Source organism: Phyllosticta citriasiana, assembly GCF_038021145.1.
Source record: "Phyllosticta citriasiana strain CBS 120426 chromosome Unknown IWZ02scaffold_24, whole genome shotgun sequence".
Taxonomy (NCBI): Eukaryota; Fungi; Ascomycota; class Dothideomycetes; order Botryosphaeriales; family Phyllostictaceae; genus Phyllosticta; species Phyllosticta citriasiana.
The window spans coordinates 20,420-41,545 of NW_027117301.1; the positions used below are offsets into that span (position 1 = coordinate 20,420).

The following is a 21,126-nucleotide window of genomic DNA, read 5'->3' on the forward strand; positions in this document are numbered from 1 at the left end:
CGCAAAATTCCCGAGTGTCGTCTAATCACGCCCTGCAAGCAACCACAAACTTTTCTTCAAGAAACCAAACCCGCCCCAGCGCGTCCCCTTATCCATCACGCCTTGCCTGTTCGGTAAGAATCTAGCCACAGGTACCTGGTCCAACGAATCTGGTCGCCAGGGCCGCGAAGCCCAAACGTGAGGGTCTGCATCATGGCGTCTTGGTCTGCGGCTTGGTCCGGGTAGATCTTTTGGAGGAGGGCGTCGAGATGCGTTCTTTGGCGCTGCTCCGGGTCCACCTCATCTTCTGAATCTTCTGGGTATGAGGTAGAATTGCTGTTGCTATTTTCGTTGGCGTTGTTGATGTTGTTGTCGGTGAGGTGCTGCTGACCTTTCGTGATTCTGCTCTGTGCAGAGCGCAAAGCAGCATCAACATCCGAGACGTCGCTGAGGTCCTCTTCGTTTTCGTTGTCATAATTATCACGTTCTTCTTCTCCGTCGTCTGTCTCCCATATTCTACCGCAATCGAGTCCAACGCGGTGGCCGTGGCGCCGCTGAACTGCATCCCACCAGCGAGCAATCCTGCGCTTCTCTCTATCCGACGGCTCACCCACATGCCCATCCCAATCCCTCCTCAGCCAGCCCTTGGTCCATGGTGGCCACACGCGATCGCGAAGCGGCTTGAAAGCGGTCGTCACCTTCGTCCACCCCAGCGCCTTGGCGATCCTTGTCTGCATGCACTCCTCGACGACGGCGGCCACCGTGGCGACGAACAGCCGTGATATCTCGGCAGAATGTTTATTTTTGTTGGCGGCTGCCGCGTTGTCATCGTCGTAGTGGTCGTCGTCGTCGTAGCGGGGAAGCAGTGCCCGGGCGAGAATATTCAATTGCTCGTGTTGCTGTTGTTGCTGTCGCTGCGGTCCGTCTCTCTTGACAATGTACACGTCTACTTCGTACAGCGCGGCCCATTGGCAGTACAGTTTGAGACATCGCAAGTGGTGGGTACGATCTCGCTGCTCTGCCACCATGGTGATGACGTGAGCTGACACGAGGCCTCTCCAGAACTGTGCCGTGGTAGGGGTGTTGGGGCGCTCTGTAAAATTGAGAACGCTTCGGGTACACGCCAAAGCGATGGTAACTGAGTGGTGATAAGGAGTAGCTGTTGTCTTATGCGGCCGGCTCATTACATTAAATCTCGGATGGCTCCGTTGGGATCTAGCGGCGCAGCCCGCCTGTCTCGGAGCCTTTTCGCTAACTGTCTGTGTGCGTGAGTACTTACTCCCTCTTACCTTTAAAGGAATCCAAGGGAAAATTGGGTCGATGATCTCTCATCGATCTTCTGTCGTCGCATCTTCATCCCTTTCTGCATTTACTTTCCTGCTTGCTTGCTTGCTTTTTCATCATACGGGCACGAGCAGCGAAACCATGTCTGAGCACGCTCCACCCGAAGAATTCGCCATGGCTCTCCAGATAATTCGCGACCTTCGAGGACAGTACCATGCATTAGGAACGGAGTACCAGGGCCAAGTCGCTACGGTGCTGGAGCTTGAACAACAATTACAACAACAACAACAATGGGAGGGCCAACGGGAGCTAGACATCACCGGGCTTCAGGCACGTCTCCAGGATCTTGTCAACCAGAACTGGCAAGCGCTGAGCCAAAACATCATTGCACGAGCGGACGAAATGCTGCAGCGTATCGAGGCCATGGCCGAGGACGTGTTCAACGCCGAGAACGTGGCGGCCCTCCTTCGTCCCCCAACTCGGGAGTCGAGTCTGCATAGCGAGTCGACGGGCGTGGCAGAGGATGAGGAGGATCAGATCAAGGTAACTTTACTCCATTGTGAAAAGGAATACAGGAGCAAAACTGACGACTACGAGGCCCGACTTGCGGCTGTAGAAAACGCCGTATTCGGAAACGACGATAGCATTCCGAGCAGCCCGGTCCTAAAGCAGCATCAGCAGCAACAGAGACAGGGACAGAGCCAGAGTTTGGATCAAATAAGCCGCGCAAAGGAGCGTCTGCAAGAGCGCATGAGCGGCAGCGGTGACGACGACGACAATTGGAAAAGGCGCGTGACTGTCCTTGAGGAGGACCTGCGCGCCCTGTACCTTCTTTTGTTGAACGAGGAGCAATGAGTGCGTGTGACCGTTTCCCTCTGTCTGTGTGCGTGTAAGAATTGGGAGGACAAGGGATGTTGTGGCCGCAGGTGTTCAGGTAGCTGATGATCGATGGTTTCCTTGGGCAAAAGAGATTCGGCGGACGGAGAGAAGACATGGAGTGGACGCTGTCAGTTTGGGCGCGTCATCCCCGCTGGAGCCTGGTGTTTTGGGCACCGTGTTCTGAACTTATCGCATCGCTTCTTCTGCGGCCCTGTTGTGACATTGTCGGGGCTACATTGGGTGCAGGATCGAGAAACTCGGAGAGTCGACCATGTACCAAGGGAGGGTTGAGGAAAAAGTAAATAGAGGAAGAAAGGTCACGATTAAGCAGTAGCATGGTGAGGTCGTTGATGTGAGGAGGGAGAGAAGGTAGCGATGTATCACGCAGGCAAAGAAACACCCATGTCATGCTTGTTTTTCCCCATAACCGCGTTTGCATTGCTACCAGTAAAGACCGACAACGACGACAACCAGCTCCCATCAGAATTGTGATTGTCCTGCTAGCTCAGCCCAGCCCAGGCGGCGAAAAGGTCATGCGCCTAATTGGGAACGGCGACAGAACGCCCGTGTTGCTGTTGGGGCGGTGCGCGGCGTCCCTGGCAGCGGCGAAGCACATGTCCTTCTCATCGTCCGACATGGCGTCCCAGGTGGAGAGGACGTCGATCGAATGCCTGCCGACGTCTTCATGGCCGGGGTAGCAGTCGACCGTGGGGCGGAAGTAGTTGGTGTTGTTGTTGGCAGCGCCAGGCTCGCACGTGTCGCCGTCCCACCACGGGTTCAGGAACCAGCGTTTGGTCCATTCAGGCCACTCGAAGAGGTTTCTTACTTGTTCGCTGGCTACTTGATTGAGTTTGGTGCTAGTGTTTGCTTGCGCATTAGCGTGTGCGAAAGAGAGAGAAGTTGTGGCAGTCAGCCGGAGGTATGGGAATAGACACACATGATGGCTTGAACCATGATCGCCATGATGGATGTATTAAGGCCACTATGCATGGTGTACATGAGCAGCTCCTTCTGCAGCTGCTTGGTACCTGCATCGCCTACACTGAGGGTAGTTTTCCACTTGTACCGAGCCGCGTAGACAAGAAACTTTTGCTCGTCCTGCGCTGTCCAATTTGGCGCCTGCGTGCCATAGTAGATGTGGCGGCCAAGGGCGCCGCGCCAGGTCTGCAAACAATCACAGCGGTTAGTCGCCAGGGGCGGATCAGGGGGCTTGAAAGGGAGGTGCCAAACGTACGTGGTTGAGAGCAGAGCTGGGATTGCTAGCCATTCTCGTGCTTGAGTCTGACTGTTGGGAATTAGGAGGAAAGGTAGAGATGGAGAAATTGAGAAGGTGGAAAGGGTAGATGTTTATGCAAACGACGTCGTGCAGCCACCCGTCGCGTCGCCTCACAATAAGACGCCCTCCGAGACAACACCCAAGCCAACGGCGGGTGCCGCCGATGTTGGTTAGAGCCTGAAATTTCAAAATTTGTATCTAATTACCAAGCTACCACTCTGTTGCAACAGAATGTGCTGGTAGTGGCAGCGATGGGAACATGGATGGGCGTTTGATGCGTATGGAAGTCTTCCCATTGCACATTGGCCCGGTTTCAAGGTTTTGCGGGGCGGTTGCTGTGTTAAATAGCTACTCCACTTCGTGTCACTTAGTCTTGGACAGAGACGTAAGGTTTGCAACCGTGCGACTGCAAAGTTCAATGAGTTTTGACGGCGCGGGCATGGAGACGCAAAGACCTTGTCGAGCCATAAGACAAAAATTGATAAGAATAATGCATCCAGATTCCAACAGACCAGCAGTGTCGGTTGCGTGCACCATGACTGGCTTGTTGATGTTGGCGAGAATAGGCTTATGGACATTGGGGCTGGGCCGCATGACAGAGAGTGGAACATTAACAAAAATTTGCTTCCGACGGGGTGTACTATAATTATGGTTGCCAGGTACAGACAAGCTTTGACTTGCACATTCAGATGGACGGCCGCGTCTTGGTTGTTGATTGAAAGAAAAGAAGTAAGTGTAGAAGCCAAAGTCGTGTAAGAGATGTCGAGCCATCTCCGGTTCCAGCAGCGTGCACGCAATGACGGGGAGTCAGCCCAAGTTATTCCTTGGCTTTCTCGCTCTCTGGCTATGGCAGTGATGCAAAAGACAAAACTGGATCAGGCAGACCCCGAGCTACTTCACGCAGCAGGACAGCACTGGAGAAGAAACGGGCGCTAGTTGAAGCATGGTGAGGGCAACAAAACCAGCAGAATTCTGTTGTTTGCTGCCTCTTCCGAGCAAAATCGGACCACTGGTGAAGGTAGGAGTGCCGCACTAAGAGACAATGGAGCGCAGAAAGGCATCGCAAAGTTTGCAGGACCAAAGAAAGACGACAGGATCAATAGGACAGCGTGGGCCTTGGTTGATGCGGCGAGTACGGACAACACGCGAAAGTCGATAATGATGCTGCTAATGATTCGCGGCGATAAAACGGGGACGATAGGTCGCAGAGCAAACAAAAAGAGCACACAGAGAATAAGTGACGCAAGGGGAGAAGAGGGTGTTGACGAGATAGGGAAGCGGATGCTCCTGGAGGTGGAGAAGGTGGACGAAGATCCTAGACGGGAGAAACACTCTTTCCAAGACAATTGAATTCCCTTCTAGACCAATCCGGCAAGTTGAAAGCCAGTGCGTAACCTGACGATACTCTCTCTCTCTTTCGTGTTGCTCATGCCCGGGAGGCCAAGGTGAGGAAATGCGGGCGTGACCTATGTAGGAGTAGAGAGGTGGTGATGGTGTCCTTGCACCGGTCCTATGATTCTACTCAGCGGAGGAAGAAGAAGCCTCCAAAGCAAAGATCCAGCAAACATACAGACAAAGTGGACTTTTGGACACGGCAGCAGCAACGTCGCATGTTCATGCCAGCGTGTAGTCTCATGGACAATAAGCTTGGCTACAGTAAATGCGGCGTCGTCGCGAAAAGTTTTCAAAGCGGCTCCTCGGTATTTAAAGAGTTCGCAAGCTCCGTCCATTTTGGCCTCTATAAGTTTCTGGGATAAATAAAAATGCGTCGCTTAGCCTTGCGACGTTTTCAACTGCATCCGCCTTGTTCGTGAGCCTTTGTATCTCAAACACGGCAGCGGCGAGGCGACCTTCTAGAGGGTTGTGTTCTCATGCTTGCCGTACATCGACTCCGGCGATGTCGATGACGGCACCCTTCCGAAGGTTCTTTGCAAGTCCTCTGGACACCCAGACATTGCCAAAAGAAATCCTCGATTTAACCTCTTGGATGCTCTTTATTACGACACGTAATACGGCGACGTTCATGTGGAATATGAAGGCAAAGACTCCACAGTCTGAACCGCCACACCACGTCGTTCCTTTCACTGACATTGCCCAAGCTGGAAATTTCGACGAACAAGTCGTCTTCTGTGCCATCTGTGAGTGACTTGACAGCACGTCGGCCTTTTTCAATGTCGCAGTCGTGCCGGAGCGGCTTCGATTGCAATGAGAATTTTTTCCGCGGCATTTGTGTTGCTGGAACTGGGGTTGGATGCGGGCAATTCCGAGCCGCCTAGAGACGTGAGTTGCTATGACAACGACTGCGGGTCCATCTTGACGGGTGCTGGCTGCATCATGGCTCTCATCGTGTCGACTCGAGTACATGCACCAGGCACCCGTAGTCCGCTGACGGACAAGATGACGACTCTCGCTGAGCCGGGATCCTGTCTGGCTTGGGCCGCGGCCATTCCAGTCGGACAGGCATACACCTACCTCTCATTTTGCAGAAACCCTCCTCAACGAGCGTGCTGCCGATGAGCCTTTGAAATACACAGAAGCGCGTTGCGCTGACGGTACGTGGCACGCCAATTCTTTGAGAAATCCCGATCGACCCACCGGCCCACTTTGAAATTTGTCGGCTGTTACCTCTGGCCCTTTCTTGGGACATTCTCCATGCCTGTGTTTCATGAAGCCGATGAAATGCGCCCTATCCGTGATGTTAATTTCGCAAACATGAGGCTGGCAGGCGCCACGAGCCGGCTATCGTCTCTTTGAGTCTACGGGATGTCGCAAAGCTGGGTCGTAGTACGTTGGAGGACCTGGCAACGGGAGAGGGCTGTGCAAAGCAATGGTGATCTGGGAGATGATTGAGAGTGGCCCCGGCCGCTCCAAAGTTGGCAAGCCAGCATCCTTGTGTCTTGGATCCAACTTGGTAAGGAGGACAATCAGCAACGACATTTTCCAGGGCGCAGCCACGTCCAGAGTGTCCTCGTTTGGTCGTTGGCATTTTGCCAAAAGGCCCCGTATACTCACGGTCGCGGCCGAGTTGTGGGATCAATGGATGGGCACCGCAGCGACTTGAAGGATACAATCGGCGATGAAGAATTTGGCACCGAAGATGGAGAGGCAATTTGGGCGTGGGTTGCGAGGCCAGACTTGTGCGACACCGGAAGAGGCGACCGCGTGCTCCGGGGAGTATGTTTGTAGAGCTTGAGTGGACACCGTGCTGGCAGCGTGTTGCATTGCAGACGTCGTTGCAGAGGATGCGCGCGTCTAAGGCGCCTTGATCGGTGTTTGGTTTGAATGCAAGTCGAGAGAGGGAAGTGGGTGGTGTTGAGGTGAGTCAGGTGGTGCCCTCGTGCAGTGCGGTGGGAGTATTTGGACGTCGACACCACCGTCCACACCAAAGAAAAACAACAACCTTTATCCTTCCCTCACATTCCCACACTAGCCCATTTCCATACTCCAAAATGTCTTCAGGGAGCGCCAACGACTCCCAGACTTCGACAATGTAAGCGTCTCTTCTTCGTTGCTCAAACATCGGCCAGTCTGACAACGCGCGCAATCCGCAGGTCCTCCCCGTTGCCGGTCGAGTATCCGTCGAGCCACACGCGAGTCCTCTGTCGCTCATGTACTAAGCGTCGGCTATTTACTAACCTTGCGCGTACCTACAGGGTCGGCAGGACGTCTCCCCCGCATGTCAGCGATGAAGAAGCTGCCTACGCCTTCAGTCACACGTAAGTTTACTGTCACTCGTGCTCCCAAGAGAAACTACACCAAGCATCGGCCATCCACTGAAAGTGCGCGTGCCCGCAGGATTGGAAGGTCATCATCCCCGACAGTTGGCAACGAGGACGAAGAAGATGAAGTCTACGAAGAGAGTGAAGATAATGGGAAAGACGAGGAGTGGGATGATGATGATGATGAGATTTACAATCGTGACGAGGAAGATGAGCACAATGATGAGTACGACGAGGGCGACCACGATGCCGATTATGACAAGCATGACGAGGAGGATATATCCAAAAGCAGGTAATTCGAGCGCTCATTTCCTAATCAATCTCTCCGTTTTCGAGGCGCCATTTCTAACAGCCAACGTCTTCGAGTAGGTATTTCAGATCCCCTCCAGAGCTATAAAGGGCTCTGCATCTCCGCATCAAGCCCATCATTTAGGGCTGAGTGATAAATTCTGTGCGATCTCCATCTCTCAAGAAGCAGCAGACCTGGCTGGCTTTTGCTTTATTCTATTTCTCTTGCGGCATCACTTTATGGCATCTAACCAAAAATACTGAAGAGAACAAACACATGAGGTGGCCATGTGCTCAATAGGTAGCAATATAATGCATTGGAGAGCTGACGAACTGTCTACGGTGCTATCTCCTCCTGCCTCTTGCTCCCATGTACCTCCTCGTCCACGGCTTAACACCATGGAGGAAAACCCGTGGGAGCTCCCGCCACGTTTGCCGTGTAAAGGCTTTGCGCGCGCCCGGGGACCGTGATCTCGGAGGATGTAGCTATTCGTATACAAGGCAACTCTTCTCCCTATTGAGACCGCAAGCACTCTTATTAGCTCCACGCAGTCATGATTTGACCGGCGGAGGCTGTGCACAACAGCCATAAGTAATCATCCTCATCGCCGGGACAGAATTAACGGATCAGGACGGCAGACTGCAGCTGCCGGGACGTTATTATACGTCAAGACAGGGGGCTCGTTTTCGCTGTGGCTGCACTGGAATGGCCCCCGCGAGACCTGCACCTCTTGAATGGCTACAAACGCATGCGACGAGTGGATTGCCCTGATGGAAAGAGTAGTAGCAGCATCGGTCTATGTTGATCCATTTTTGGTGCAGGTACGCAATCTGCATGTTGCAGGTTTTCCGACGTTTAGCGACATTGAACGAACCAACCAGTGGGGCTGCAGGCCGTGATGAAAAAGGTGTAGAGTGTAGAGGCTCTGAAGCTTCAGCGCATTGATGTTTCAACGCGTCTTTCAATTTTTTATCGTCGGATCGTCGGAGCGGAGCTTTAACCCCGATTCCAAATTGCAACAAAGGCTGACACACAGTGTTGCAAACGACACAAGCCAACGCGCAAGACTGCGGCGCAGCTCTCTCACACCGCCTGGAAGCAGCAGGATCTTTTCCGTCATTTCAATTGCCATCGTTGGAAGCGTTACTTTGATACTTAAGCCTTCTTCCAAGAAACTCTAGGCATTGATTGTATCGCAACCCTCTCCACTACCGAACACCATTCCCTGCGGCTCCCGACCTGGCATTTTCCAGACACAAGTACGTGTCCCATTAGCTCACTGATAACTTGTACATGAAAGACTGATAGCGCTTTCTCGCAGAAATTATGCCTCGAGCCACTCGCCGTACGCAGCAACAAAACAACGACGATGTCAGAGACCGGTTGCTTCTCGCTGGCGCCATCTTCCTCGTCCTCATCATCAGCTATTACCTCTACGTCTTTCTCAGCTTCATTGGTCGCCTCGTACAGGGCATCGAACAGAGCAAGCCCCGATACACGCGGTTCAGAAATGGCGAGTGGGACTGGGAATGATGGTTCGAGAGAGCGCGTTTGCTCAGTTCAAACAATCGACTGTGGTATTGACTGGAGTCCGCGAGGAATCTCTAAGAGTTGGGGTTGGAATGGCGCATTGAAAAGCCCCAACTTGCCCTTTTAGATAAAGGCGAGCGGAGTAGAGAGTAGTAGGATGGAATTGGCTTCAGTTGTTTGGCCCGATATGCGAATGAAATAACCAACATCGCATCAAAATAATGAGACTGGACGCGATTATTTTCTACCCTGCTGCTGCGGGTGACGATGAGATTGATTTCTACTAACAACGCAGCTCCTTTCCCGTTAATGGCCGCCGATGGAAAAAGTCAATGTCCGCTGCTGGAGATGTAAGAGCGATCTAGCCGCCTACACTCTCTAAGCGATAGAGAAGACACTGATACGGCATCCCGAGTCATTGTTTCAACTGCTTCCTGTTTGCGAAGCGACGCCCTTTCAGTGAGGAGCGGCCCTCATCCGCTAATTCATCTCTCGCAACATGCTCATTAAACACGACTTGATCAAGTCCTTCGGGCGCTTGATTTGCCACCGTTTTAACGCAGATGGTACAATGCACACTACATGATGAGAATGATGCGCGCAGCTAAAGTCGGTATGATTTGTTTCTCCGTTAGCAGTTGGCAATCAGGAATCAAAATCAAATCCTTCTACCCCGCCCATAACGGGCGTCGACGGGCCCAAAGATGGACGGCATATTAAGTCTAATGTGCTCAAGAATCATTTTCTTTGAAGACTATCTGCGCAATCAACATGGAGAAAAAGCGAGCGATAGTGACGTTACGAATCCCAGCAACCGCCGCAATATCCATCCATCTTATCAACAAAGAACAGCAACAAAGGAGCCATTACGCATGCACTAGTAACGCTCTCCCTCCTCTACGGCACGCGGGAGAAATCAACCAAATCTAGGCGTAGAGTACATCCCTAATCATGCAACCCATCGACCTTGGCGTAAGGAACAGTGCCGCAAATGTAATGCTGTTAGTGGCTGTTGTGGTGGAGGATGTGGAGGTGCTACACTGAATGAGCAATGCGTCTAGGCGCTTAATGATGGCGTCGAGCTCGTCTTGGGCCGCCTCTCTGTTATTTTTGCTGTTTGTCTACCAGACGGAGGAATAGTAGAAGAAACGTCTTTCAGTGATTCCGAGACAGTCCTGCTCCTCGGTGCTAGCCATAATGAATTGTCTGATGTGAGATGAAAGGGAAAGATAAGAGGGATGAATGATTTTTGAGTGGTGCTTTCAGGAATAGCATGCTAAGGCGATCCCATATACTTAAGGAGATTGAAAATCTTTTACCTACGGCCCCCACTGTCCGCGGGAATAGGGGGAAAAGGGGGCCGCCTCCGTAAACACATGTCGCAGGCCATCTAAAACATGCCGGCGGATTCCGCAACTATCATCACAACTAGCCAGCCTCCGTTTCTTCTAATCGGCCTCTTCCGCCCTGAATAGGTCGAGCCGCTTAGATAGCAACCATCCAAAACTTGATGCACGCTAGAGATACATATTCAGTCTTTCTGCTCCTAAGCCAGGCAGTCCAGACAACAGCGACAACAACGAAAACAAGAACTTCATCTCTCAACAACGACAACCACGACCACAATAACAAGTCCAAAGCCAAACCATATTTTTCACCATGGTTATCACTATTCACGACCGCACCCAATGTAACTCCTTGATCCAGGATCATAGCAGACAGTGCAGGAAGCTCGCCCGGCCGGGCGAGAAATACTGCACCACCCATGTCTTTTCCCCCATCGTACGTTCGTTCCTTTTTTTCGAGAAAAGGTTTGCATCTACTAACATGAAGGCCTTTGGACTCACCAGAAGGCCGATAATTCTTCGTCTGAGACTAGCGAGTGGGTCGAAAGCGAGGAATCCGAGGACGAGGCCATCTTCACTGACGAAGAGATCGACGAGATTGCGTCGGACAGAAGCGCCTTTGAGCGCTCTCACATCGCTCTTGGAGACGGTAGGAACCATGAGGTCGCAGACGGCCGCCGTCCCGTCCGCCTGTCTATCGAAAGGAACGTCAAGGACAATCGTCGCGATGCGGACAGCAAGAAGGTCCCCAAGGACGCCGTCATCAGGGGCAAAGCCCCGCGGCGTAGCATGACCCCGACCACCGCCCCGGCAAAGAAGGTCACTGGAAATGAGGACAAGTTGGTCCAGTTGATGATGGAAAACATTCAGAGGGCCGCAGATGACCTGCATGAGGCGATAAAGTTGCGCACGGAGCATGTCAGCTCTGGGGACAAAAAGCTAGAGCGCCTTGTGCAACACATGTCGAGGATTGGACTTTGAATGGGGCGATGGAAGGTGGGCAAGCAAGGACGAGCAAGCTAGATCGGACAAACCAGATTGGAATCGGGAAGGGCTCTACTATTTATAAGACGGGATAGTGTCAGCTACAAATGATAGTCTTCGCGGCTGTCCTTTATTATACTCCATGGTGACAATTTTAAGGCTGATTAAAGTGCTCACTGCGTAGATGAATGCTAGGTGGAACAAGGAACTAAGGTGGCATGAGAACAGCTTCAAATTAATCTTTTTCTCCAATTAAGACTGACCAAAACCTTGAGAGTACGTAAAATCAGCTCAATAGCTTTAATTGCGGCGGTTATAGTTATCGATCCAGGAGCCGAGCATCATCTTCGGACGAGGAATCCCAGCCGTCTTGCGGCAATCAACGAGCTAAGAAAGCACGCTGAATGGCTGGACATCCAAGTCGTGACCGCCCGCGTACGCAGTCTGAATTGATTCCCGTCAATTTTGTTCCTCGATTGATCCGATACTCGCGGGAGAATCTCTGGTACGACCGGAGAGACTAAGTCTATGCTATGGTCCGTCGCAGCCCTGTACCCAACACACTATCCACTGGTAGGTATTTAGAACAATTATCAATCTTTTTCCTTTCTAGTTCTTGACTCTGTCGAGAGTGGCATGCGGGGCCTGGTTGCCTTACCACGCCTCGGGGGAGAGATCATGTGCCTGCACAGCGACCCAGCAGCGGTCGGCAACAACGATAGTCTTGTGACTTGGTTGCCTCTATTCCTGTCTTGTAGTTGTCAGCTAGCGGTGATGAGAGGAGCGCAAAACTGAGAGATGGGTGTGTGAAGCGAATAATCGGAACCGGGAAAAGAGCGAAGGCGTAGCAGATTGGGTGGTGGAGTGTTCGTTTGCTGCCCCCTGGTCGATGGGGTACAGATCTGCTGGCCCCTGTCTTGCTGCTGGCCGTTGCCCTTCGCGACCGAACGCATCGCCGGCCACGACTTTACCGTCAACACAACCAGACACGCGCACTTGTCTCTGAGCCTTGCTCCCAAACAACGCGTCAACGTCGCGCTGTCAAAGGGCCAAAACACATACAGCCGTGCCCGTTAGGTGAGGCACAGCCGACTTCCACCTCACCCCGCCATGCCGGAAACCAAACGGACAGAACAGTGCTTCAACAACCGAGCAATGACACAACCAAACACCACCTTGCTACGCGTAGGCCCTCATCGACAACAACAAACGTCCATTCTACTCTCGCCATCAAAAGTGCACGGCAGCAGCAGCAGCTCCAGCTCCTCCAGCTCACATTCCTTCGCGTGTAACTCTCGTCTTCGTTCTTGACCTCGTCCCCGCCTTCAAGTACTCCCCGCCGCGTCCCCGACAGCGCACTGCACCCCGAACCCCGACGCCTATTGACAACATCGTCCTCATGGCTCTACCTTAAGACCCCGAACAGAACGCAGAATTGGAGCGCCGGCTCCAAGAAAACGACCGAATCCAACAGATCCGCGAAAAGGTGTCAAGACACTGCTGGGCCCGCTCCTCTGATGACGAGTCATTGGACCCCAATCTCCACAAGGCCATGGAAAAGGTCAAGAAGCGTAAGGCGACATGGACGGCAATGGTGCAGGAGATGGAAGCCAGGGCGCTATGAGATGAGGAGAGGGAGAGGAACGGCGAACGGCGAACGGGTGACCGATGTCGATGATTTCGAAACGCTTGAGGTCGTCGAAGATTACGGCTATGTGAGGAGCCTGCCGGAAATCAAGTGGTACGACAACATGAGCATTGATAGCGACTCTGCAGATGAGGAGGATGAGGATGGAGGCGGCTACTCTGCGGCCCAGGTCAGTGTCTAACGGCAAAAAGAGGGAAATGGTAGCTAACGACCGCGAAATCAGCCCAGCGCCGCCGACTTCGACTCTGACGATACATGATCAAAGACCAGCGACGTTTGCGAAATGCCACGAGGATCCAGCATCGGCACAATAGAGCGGGGGCAGCGGCCGTGGCCAAAACGAAAGGCCACCGTCGTCCGTGGACTGCTGAGGACACAGCGCTGATGTTGGAGCTCAAGGACCAAGGCCTACCTTACGCGGCCATCGCGGAGCGGCTTGGGCGTACAGACAAGACGGTCGCCGGGCGCATCAAATATATTAAGGAGCGGTCTGCCGAGCGACAGTTGTACCGAATCTGGACCCCCGAGGACAATGCGTTGTTGCTGACGCTGCGCGATGATGAGGAGCTCGGTTTCAAGACAATTGCGGAGCGCTTGGGGAGGACCAAGGCCCAGGTTGTGACGCAGCACAAACGCCTGGCGGTCAAAGAGAAGAGGGAGGGCAGTGGGGTTGAAACCCAAACATGATGCAGAGCTGACCTTCTTCTTTCCCAAAGACGCGCACACTCCGCTTGACGCTGCGCCGCCTCACATCAACACCACAACGTCAAGCCCTCGCCCTTCTCAACGCTGCATCGCGAAATTTCATCGCATCTACCTCGCCCATTTGCTTCCGCTCCAAATCGCAAATTCAACTCCTGTCCAGCACGACGACGTGTACAAACTTGGGTTCGTCCATTCGTCAATCCTTCGGCGCATCTCCCCTCTTCAATGCGCCCGTTTGTCAACATCCATGAACATTTCCAACGGGCGCGCCCTGTCTTCCACCGGTAACGTCTTGACCAACAAGTGAAACTTTTCGCTTTTCTGACCGTGAACATCTACGACGATGCCTTGGTTGTTTGGTCAGTCAGTCGCGGCTTATGCAATTGCTGTTGGATAGCTCGTAGATCGAGACACGTACGTTGCGGAGAAGAAAGTTGAGGCATCGAGTGCGGCCTGTGGGGCTTGTTGTGCCGAAGATGGAGCTATCTAAGCCAGCATGGGCCGAAGGCGTACTTGTATGTGGCAGCTGGGTCTGGAAGGTCTGGTAATCAATGTGTCACGCTCCTCGGGACTCTCTTGGATATGCACATCTCCCAAGGCGACCATTCAATCAGCTTAGATCTCAGAGCGCATACTCGAGCACCATCAGCCTCCGACCAAGAAACGCGTAAGTTGTCGGCTCGCAGTGCCGCCCTTGACTCCATTTTCTGACCAAAAACCAGCTTTTGCCCGATGACTCGGTTTCCCAACGCGCGGCGACATCACCTCAACGAGTCCGTCTTCAGCGCGCCTATTCTACCCCCGCCAGCAAGGGCCCAGAAGCTCACCTCTCTCCCTTCAACTTGGCTCCGCGCAGCAGAACCCAGCGGCAGCCGCCTGAGCCTGACAGCCTTTCCGCCTTCCATCATGAAGACGCTAACCAGAACAAAGAAAACACTGATCCTTCCTTCATACAACACAGCGATTCGGAAACGGGTAGTGAAGATCCAGAAGCATCGTCCAGACATGGCAGCCCTGAGGTGGAGCATGGCCGGCCCGTCAACACTCTTCCATCGCCTGAGCCTGCCAATAAAAATCTACTCAGCGAGAACGATGACAGCTCGCACACAGCTATTCCGAGGGCACCAAAGGTATCGGTCTTGGTTTTAATCCATGTACGTGTAGTCAACATTCCAGACTTGAGCTTGCAGCCAGCGACAATTGCCAGGATTCGACCAAGACTGGACATCAGCTCCTCGCCCGCAGAGGCCAACAATTTCGAATATTCGTTCTGACCCTTCGTCGCTGATGAAATTCTTGACAACGTCATCATGCACACGGCTACAACCATCATTTGTGTAGCGCTATGATGGCAGTGCATTGATCTACTTACGACACTGCTATAAGTCAGCACCAACATAGCCATGCGTGGCTCCACTATGCTGGCTCTGCATCTCAATCTCGCAACACATAGCCACTTGTATCTCAGTATTCCCAACGCGAACCGCAAGAAAGCCGACATGTACAACTCGACAAGCTATTTGGCGCAGTCGAGCTCGGATTCAAAGCCTGTGGGTGACCGAGCGCCACGCTTACGACTTGGTTAGTGCTTCTATCTCCAAGATGATACGAATGGCTCGGCTGATACTGCATTTGTTTTCTCTAGAGCCTTCTTTGAGCGCAATCACGACCACTGGAGAAATTGATGAGGCGAAATTGTCGACCGAGGCTGGCTGCTCTGCCATGAGCCACCGCTGACCGATGCCCGTTTGTGTCGACATCCTCCTCGATCCTGCACATCTATACCAGCCATTTCTGAGCCCCCAAGAACAATGTGGCCAGTGGAAGAAACACTGTTGCTTTGGCCTTTGAGGCTATAGCCGGTGCCTTTCAAATTTGCAGATTATTGGTATCCTTTGATAAAACTTCGATGCGGAACAGCCTGACTACTCCTGTTGGCTCCCAATGGCATACTGTATGTGGCTGAAAAGGGCCCCGGCAGCCCCTCTCAACCACAGCTCGACACCACGCAGTCTTTGCCCTGCGCCGTCCTCGTTGACGCAACAACTTTAACCGAGCATTCGCGGACTGAGCGCATCGGGCTCCTCAAAGCTGTCTGTCGCGCTGGCCTAAACAAGCGCAAAATTCAACCGTTCAAGAACGGAGCATCGCGCAAAGGCAACTGAAACACATTTTCCCAATATGGCTCATAACGTCAGAGAACAAGGACAAGGTCGAGGTCGAGGTCGAGGTCGAGGTCGAGGTCGAGGTCGAGGTCGAGATCGAGGTCGAGGTCGAGATCGAGGTCGAGGCGGATGTGGTGGTCGCTGCGAGTTTGTCCCTGGCCAGGCGATCTGATTGTCATGGGACTGAAAAGCCTGTCCTTATTGACTTCCTCAACTTGATCCAGCCTGGCCGCGGGTCTTTAGTGGAATTCAAGTCGACTCAAAGATATGGGCGGCTACCGGCTGCCACGATAGTGTCTGATTGATGTCAACGTTTGAAGACGTCTTCTAGACTCCCTGCCTGGCTGTCAACTGCCGCACGATTTCTCCCTGCGCTCGTCTAAAGGCTACACTTCATCCTTTACTACCTTGGTGCACGGTACTCAAAAGCTTACAATCAAGATCGTTGATGAACTAATTGGATTTCTTCGTCAGTGAAGCCTAGCAATTTTCGGATCGCATTCTTCGGCAGCTCTGAGTATCTGAAGAGCTGTCACAGTCCAAGTTCACCTAGAACTCAGGCTCCACAAGATTGCGGTCGAAGTTCTGTTAGGAATCGGTTCATCACTCTTTGAAACCTTGAGACATTCAATATCCTGCCGGTTAGCATTGGACTTGATGAGATTGGCGGCTACAATGTACATGGTGATCAATCAGTGTGCTCTGGGAACAAGTCATTTCCTACGTGCCTCCTGTGTTGCACATCTGTCTGTCTCCTTTGGTGTCGTTAGGTGTCCGCTAGAAGAGGCCGCTGCCGTTACAGCACAAGGTTTTTTCGCAGCGGTGCTTAAGCTCGCTTATTGATGACAACATCAGTGTCCTTCTTGCACATGAGACCAGAAGATTTGTCGCTCATTTCGATGTTTTTGCGTGTCCTCTACTACGCCCGGAAAGGTACGATGGGCAGCATGTGACGCTCTGGATTGTGTGCAGATTGGGATTTCCAGATGCGAGGTAGGTAGCTACGCTATTCCATTACGTCATTATTAACTTCATTCAAAATTGACTAAAACTTGCAGTCGACAGACTGCTTTCGCACTCGCTTTCTCGACAAGTGACACTTCGGTCGCCTCAATCGATGTGCACGCACGCACGCAGCCTTTACCCTTCTCCTCTCGCGGGCACCTTTCTTCCATATCAGATTACAACGCCACACTACGCCCCACCCTCCTCAGTCTGATCCGGTCGTGTCGTCGGTGGGCAAGATGCACCGCCTGGCTTGAGGACTTGAAGTTTGACGGCCTCCCTTTCGCCATCACTAATGAGCTGATCAACCGGCAAGAAGCTCTTCGGCACCTTTGGACTCGAGGTCCCATTCTTCAAGCAGATCCGGGAGCTGTTCAATAGGTTCCACGCGCTGCTGCTAGCGAAGTAGCAGAAACTGGACGGTCTTACTCCCGCCTTCGCCGCCGCCGCCACCCTCAGACGTGCTGCACATTGATCAAGGCGTTTTCTAGATTGCCATAATGCTGTTTCGGCGCGCAGCGAAGCCCCAGCCTAAAGTGTCTCATCCTATCACTTTTTCGAAGGCAAGGCAGATCCTGGCCGCATTTGTCTGCAGAGACACCTCTGGTTGACCAGTTGAAGATGGGACGTCGAAATCAGGCAGACGGTGGAGGACGAGTAATTGAATCGATGCCATCATCCATGTCACTCATGCCTCTGGCCCGATTGCCTTTTTGGGCGACGTTGAGAGCATCTATGAAAAGCCAGACGTTGGAAGTTGTAACGCCGCGGCACCCTGATCGGCCCCAATCAACAACTTCAAACGTCCAGCTGGTTCGTTGCGAATGCCCGTGACGGGAACTGCCAACTTCTAACTCAGCGGCGGCCTACGACCTCGCCACGCAATCTCAATCCGCTGCTTGTACCTCGTCCCGCTCGCCACCTGGTTAGACGTGCATTATTTGCATCGTCCACGACCTCACATTACTCTCTATCGCTGCCCGGACAGCAGCGGAGGCCCTTGGACCGAGCCGGCTGCCGTTAACATCAAGTCGCGCAGTCGGAGAATCATGGCTCTGGCAGGGCGGCCGACCAAACCTCCACAAACGACGAATCTCCAATGCATTCCCAACACCCGGCTCCTTCAGATGCCCCTCGCCTGCGTAACCACTGCCCGAACGACGTAGAAACGGCACCAAAACGGCCGCCGCCTCCACCGACGATAAACTGCCTTCTCCTTACTCAAGACTTTGAATCCACTCAAGCAGCATTCGCACATCCTGTCCCACCTTTCTGCGCCGTCGCATTTGGCATCACTGTTCACATTGTCCAAAGATCCTCTTCCGACGCCACGGCGATTATCTACACAATACGTGCAGCACGGGGCTACCGGTATACTCAGGTGTGCCGAAAGAATCGCTTATTGGCATCCGCTCCGGCAGGCAGGCAGGCAGGCAGGCAGGCAGTAAAATAAACAACTGATGCAGCCATTGCCTGCTTGGTTGGTCGTGCTGTTCCGTAGCGCAGAGACTACAACAAACGTAGGTACTTAAGTACTGCATGAACGGACGACAAACGATTGACGACAATGAGATGAGCTGCTCTTACTTACAGGGTTCGATTTCCGAAGGTACTCGAGCTCGAGAAAAGGTAGTTCAAACTACCGGGTAAAGCATCAATGGGACGTCGAACATGCCTCGCTTACATCATTATTATCACGCTGAGTGTCGTGAAGACGAGTATCCACGGCTAGGGGGAAATGCTGAAGCAGAGAGAGAGAGAGCCTTTGTCCTAAGATTTCTACTAATCCTTCCCAAATCTGATTGAAAGCAGCAGCCTCGTAATCTCTGGCTTCACGATCGCATAAGTCATCTTCCTACATTGTCAAGAAACCTCCTCTCCCGCCGTCTTTTAACAGGATGCTTTGGGCGCAGCACGGCGTTAAGTGGGCAAACAAAGTCTAGAGACATACGGCTAGTTTCTCACAGACGGACCTTGTTTCCATGGCCTACCTACACCTGCAACCTCTTAGACTTGCACCGGACTGACTGCCTACGCTTTCTCATCCTCCCTGCCTGGCCAGGTCTTAATATGTCTTTCCGCGTTTTGGCTCCCAGCTGCCGCCACCGTTGCGCGGTTTTATGGCTCGAATATGGTTATGGTCACGGCAAGTGGTTGGCCGCTTGAGGGTCAACACGACAGGATAATCAATTAACGCCAAAAAGCAGCATTCGTGCGTGGCATCCATCTCTTATGTATTTGCACAAGGTAGAACTATGGCAGTTCCATCTCTCCACTCAAGGACGCCACTGTGTTGTACAGCACACTGGGTCTCCATGCGCTCTTCTCCCCGTCTTCTTGTCCGTCGGTTGCCGTCCACTCGTCCGCTCCGAAACAAGTCCATCGTGTGTGTCTGCACTGCAGAAACGTGGCGAGTGGTATCCCAACACTACCTACCTACTTACGTACGCCTCCCGCGACTCTCATGCGTGCAGCTTGCTTGCCTGCGTGCGCCGTCTAATTATTGTTTGCATAGCTCGTGGTTGGCTGCTCCTCCATTGCCTCTATGTTCCTCCCTAATTGTCTACCGACTCTTGTTGTTCCGAAAAAGACTTCGGTCGGCATGACAGCAAATTTGCGCGACAGAAAGAATGTGAAGCAGAAGCATTCGGTTAGTAGAGCTTTTGGTTAGGCAGTGGAGCAGCAAAGTGGTAGACGTAGTGGTGAATCGGCGAATTCCCAGACTCCCGCGCCCAGCCATCCAGGCAGCTAGCTGTTCGCGCGTTGCCTTCATCTCTTCCCTGCCTTTGACCCTCCCTGCTGGCCCATCACGAACTCCGTCCGTCCGCCCACCTTTGCTTTCGCCCCCGCCGATCCAAGTCTGAAAAAGCCTACCTACGGGTAGTCTGCTTGTGCCTCGCTCGCCGTCACAATCTCTCTCATCACTACTCGAACGATGTTGCCTTCCCCGCTCTTACGTCACGAGTCGAGTTACCTACTTCAAGCATCCTGCTGCTCATCGCCAACCACAGCCGTTCTACTGCATTCTCAAGACGGATGGGGCTTGCATGCCCTTGGTTGACGTCTAATCCTTTGCCGATTTCAAAAAAAGGGTATGGCATGATCCCACCTAACAACAACGGCGAATGGTTCATTATGAGGGGACACTGGTTCCTAAGGGACATGGCACGCAGCCAGACGGGCGGCGACAAGGGCACGAGGCCTCTCGAATGAGCCATCACCAAGGTCACTTGGATCGAGGAGGCCTGAATTGGGAAAACAAGGCATTGCTGGATGAGGCGACACATCTCCGCGCATTTGCGATTGATGGAGCCATTTCCTTTCCTATCAAATCGATCCAGTCGCTCGGGCTATCTTTACGTTTGGCTGAGGACTCCCTGGATCTCGCTTTAGTCTCTTTTGGACATAACAAGTTGAATCGCCTTGACGGACTTTGGGCGAAGTGCCAAAAGATTCCCGACCTTGTTCAACGCTTGAAGGAGCGGCGAGCTCATTATGAGTTTGTTGATAGCAGAGGGCTGTGTTGCTTGAGGGGATGAGGAGTCGTTTGCGTAATTGAAGTGTGCCTGACGTCGTGATGGTGGTAATATGTCAGTGTGCGCAGCTCATCAGATGCCGCGCGCAAAAACTTCAAGCATTGCAAGACTCACAGGCAAGACAGTATACGGCCATGGGTGTCGGAAACAGGAAAGTGGGTATCAAGCAAGTGGCTGCCAAACAACGATGCCAATAGCCTTGCCTTCGCGAAAGGTCTCTTTCTTGACGGCGCCCTCTTTCATGCGCCAAACCGCGGCTGCGCCACGAGCTGCCCGACCACTCGCACAGCGACGACGCTTTGTGGCAGCCTCAGCCACTGCCGCTACCAATACCGTTGCTGCTACTCGACGACCCCATACTGCTCTCGGCGTGCGCGAGAAGCCGACATTGGCGGCGCAGAGGCGCTCGGCTTCGTGGGGCAAGAAGTGGTGGTCTTGGTGGTGCCGTGAGGACGAGGGCTAGGGTGACGTCGAGGGCCGACATCCTTGTTGCTGTGAGGCGACACCGGGCGGAATCCATCTTCTGTAAAAACGACTTCAGTTCCAGAAAACCAACCATCGGTGAATGAGCCCGCCGAACGGCATCCTACGACGACTGCAAAGACTGGGTCCTCGCCAAGCTTGTCGTAAGGGTAGAATCTGACGTTAGTGAAGAAACCAACGGACTGTGTGTCTTGTGCTAAGGTAAACAAGAGCAGATACGCGAAGCACCAAAACAACTACCTAACCAGTCACCTATGACGTCAGTTGAAGACTGACGACCCGACTATTCGACGCCAGG

General features: G+C 52.9%; 6 protein-coding genes across 6 annotated transcripts; 2 read left to right on the plus strand and 4 right to left on the minus strand.

Annotated features, from left to right (window-relative positions):
* Positions 1-60: 60 nt before the first annotated feature.
* Positions 61-1,358, minus strand: IWZ02DRAFT_160813 (uncharacterized protein). Its single transcript, XM_066762063.1, has one exon. It carries the CDS (start codon positions 1,161-1,163, stop codon positions 96-98), a length of 1,068 nt encoding a protein of 355 aa, XP_066617556.1. The 5' UTR covers positions 1,164-1,358; the 3' UTR covers positions 61-95.
* IWZ02DRAFT_513401 (uncharacterized protein) lies at positions 1,359-2,452 on the plus strand. The gene has a single exon (XM_066770579.1). It carries the CDS (start codon positions 1,405-1,407, stop codon positions 2,116-2,118), a length of 714 nt encoding a protein of 237 aa, XP_066617557.1. The 5' UTR covers positions 1,359-1,404; the 3' UTR covers positions 2,119-2,452.
* Positions 2,453-2,552: 100 nt separating this feature from the next.
* On the minus strand, positions 2,553-3,719 carry IWZ02DRAFT_466073 (uncharacterized protein). Its single transcript, XM_066768485.1, has 3 exons — positions 3,377-3,719; positions 3,080-3,306; positions 2,553-2,999 (listed from the first exon to the last, which is right to left on the minus strand). Exons 1-3 carry the CDS (start codon positions 3,407-3,409, stop codon positions 2,648-2,650), a joined length of 612 nt encoding a protein of 203 aa, XP_066617558.1. The 5' UTR covers positions 3,410-3,719; the 3' UTR covers positions 2,553-2,647.
* Positions 3,720-10,355: 6,636 nt separating this feature from the next.
* IWZ02DRAFT_466084 (uncharacterized protein) lies at positions 10,356-11,391 on the minus strand. Its single transcript, XM_066768486.1, has 2 exons — positions 10,807-11,391; positions 10,356-10,738 (listed from the first exon to the last, which is right to left on the minus strand). Exons 1-2 carry the CDS (start codon positions 11,218-11,220, stop codon positions 10,442-10,444), a joined length of 711 nt encoding a protein of 236 aa, XP_066617559.1. The 5' UTR covers positions 11,221-11,391; the 3' UTR covers positions 10,356-10,441.
* Positions 11,392-12,911: 1,520 nt separating this feature from the next.
* IWZ02DRAFT_437847 (uncharacterized protein) lies at positions 12,912-14,913 on the plus strand (the record flags this gene model as incomplete). The annotated part of the gene is made up of 7 exons (XM_066766664.1): positions 12,912-13,103; positions 13,235-13,598; positions 13,651-13,923; positions 13,944-14,053; positions 14,116-14,154; positions 14,259-14,306; positions 14,362-14,913. The coding sequence occupies 7 exons, from the start codon at positions 12,912-12,914 to the stop codon at positions 14,911-14,913; spliced, it is 1,578 nt and encodes a 525-aa protein (XP_066617560.1).
* A 4,661-nt stretch (positions 14,914-19,574) lies between these two features.
* IWZ02DRAFT_161201 (uncharacterized protein) lies at positions 19,575-20,375 on the minus strand. Its single transcript, XM_066762068.1, has 2 exons — positions 20,271-20,375; positions 19,575-20,186 (listed from the first exon to the last, which is right to left on the minus strand). Exon 2 carries the CDS (start codon positions 20,094-20,096, stop codon positions 19,734-19,736), a length of 363 nt encoding a protein of 120 aa, XP_066617561.1. The 5' UTR covers positions 20,097-20,186; positions 20,271-20,375; the 3' UTR covers positions 19,575-19,733.
* Between the last annotated feature and the right edge of the window lie 751 nt (positions 20,376-21,126).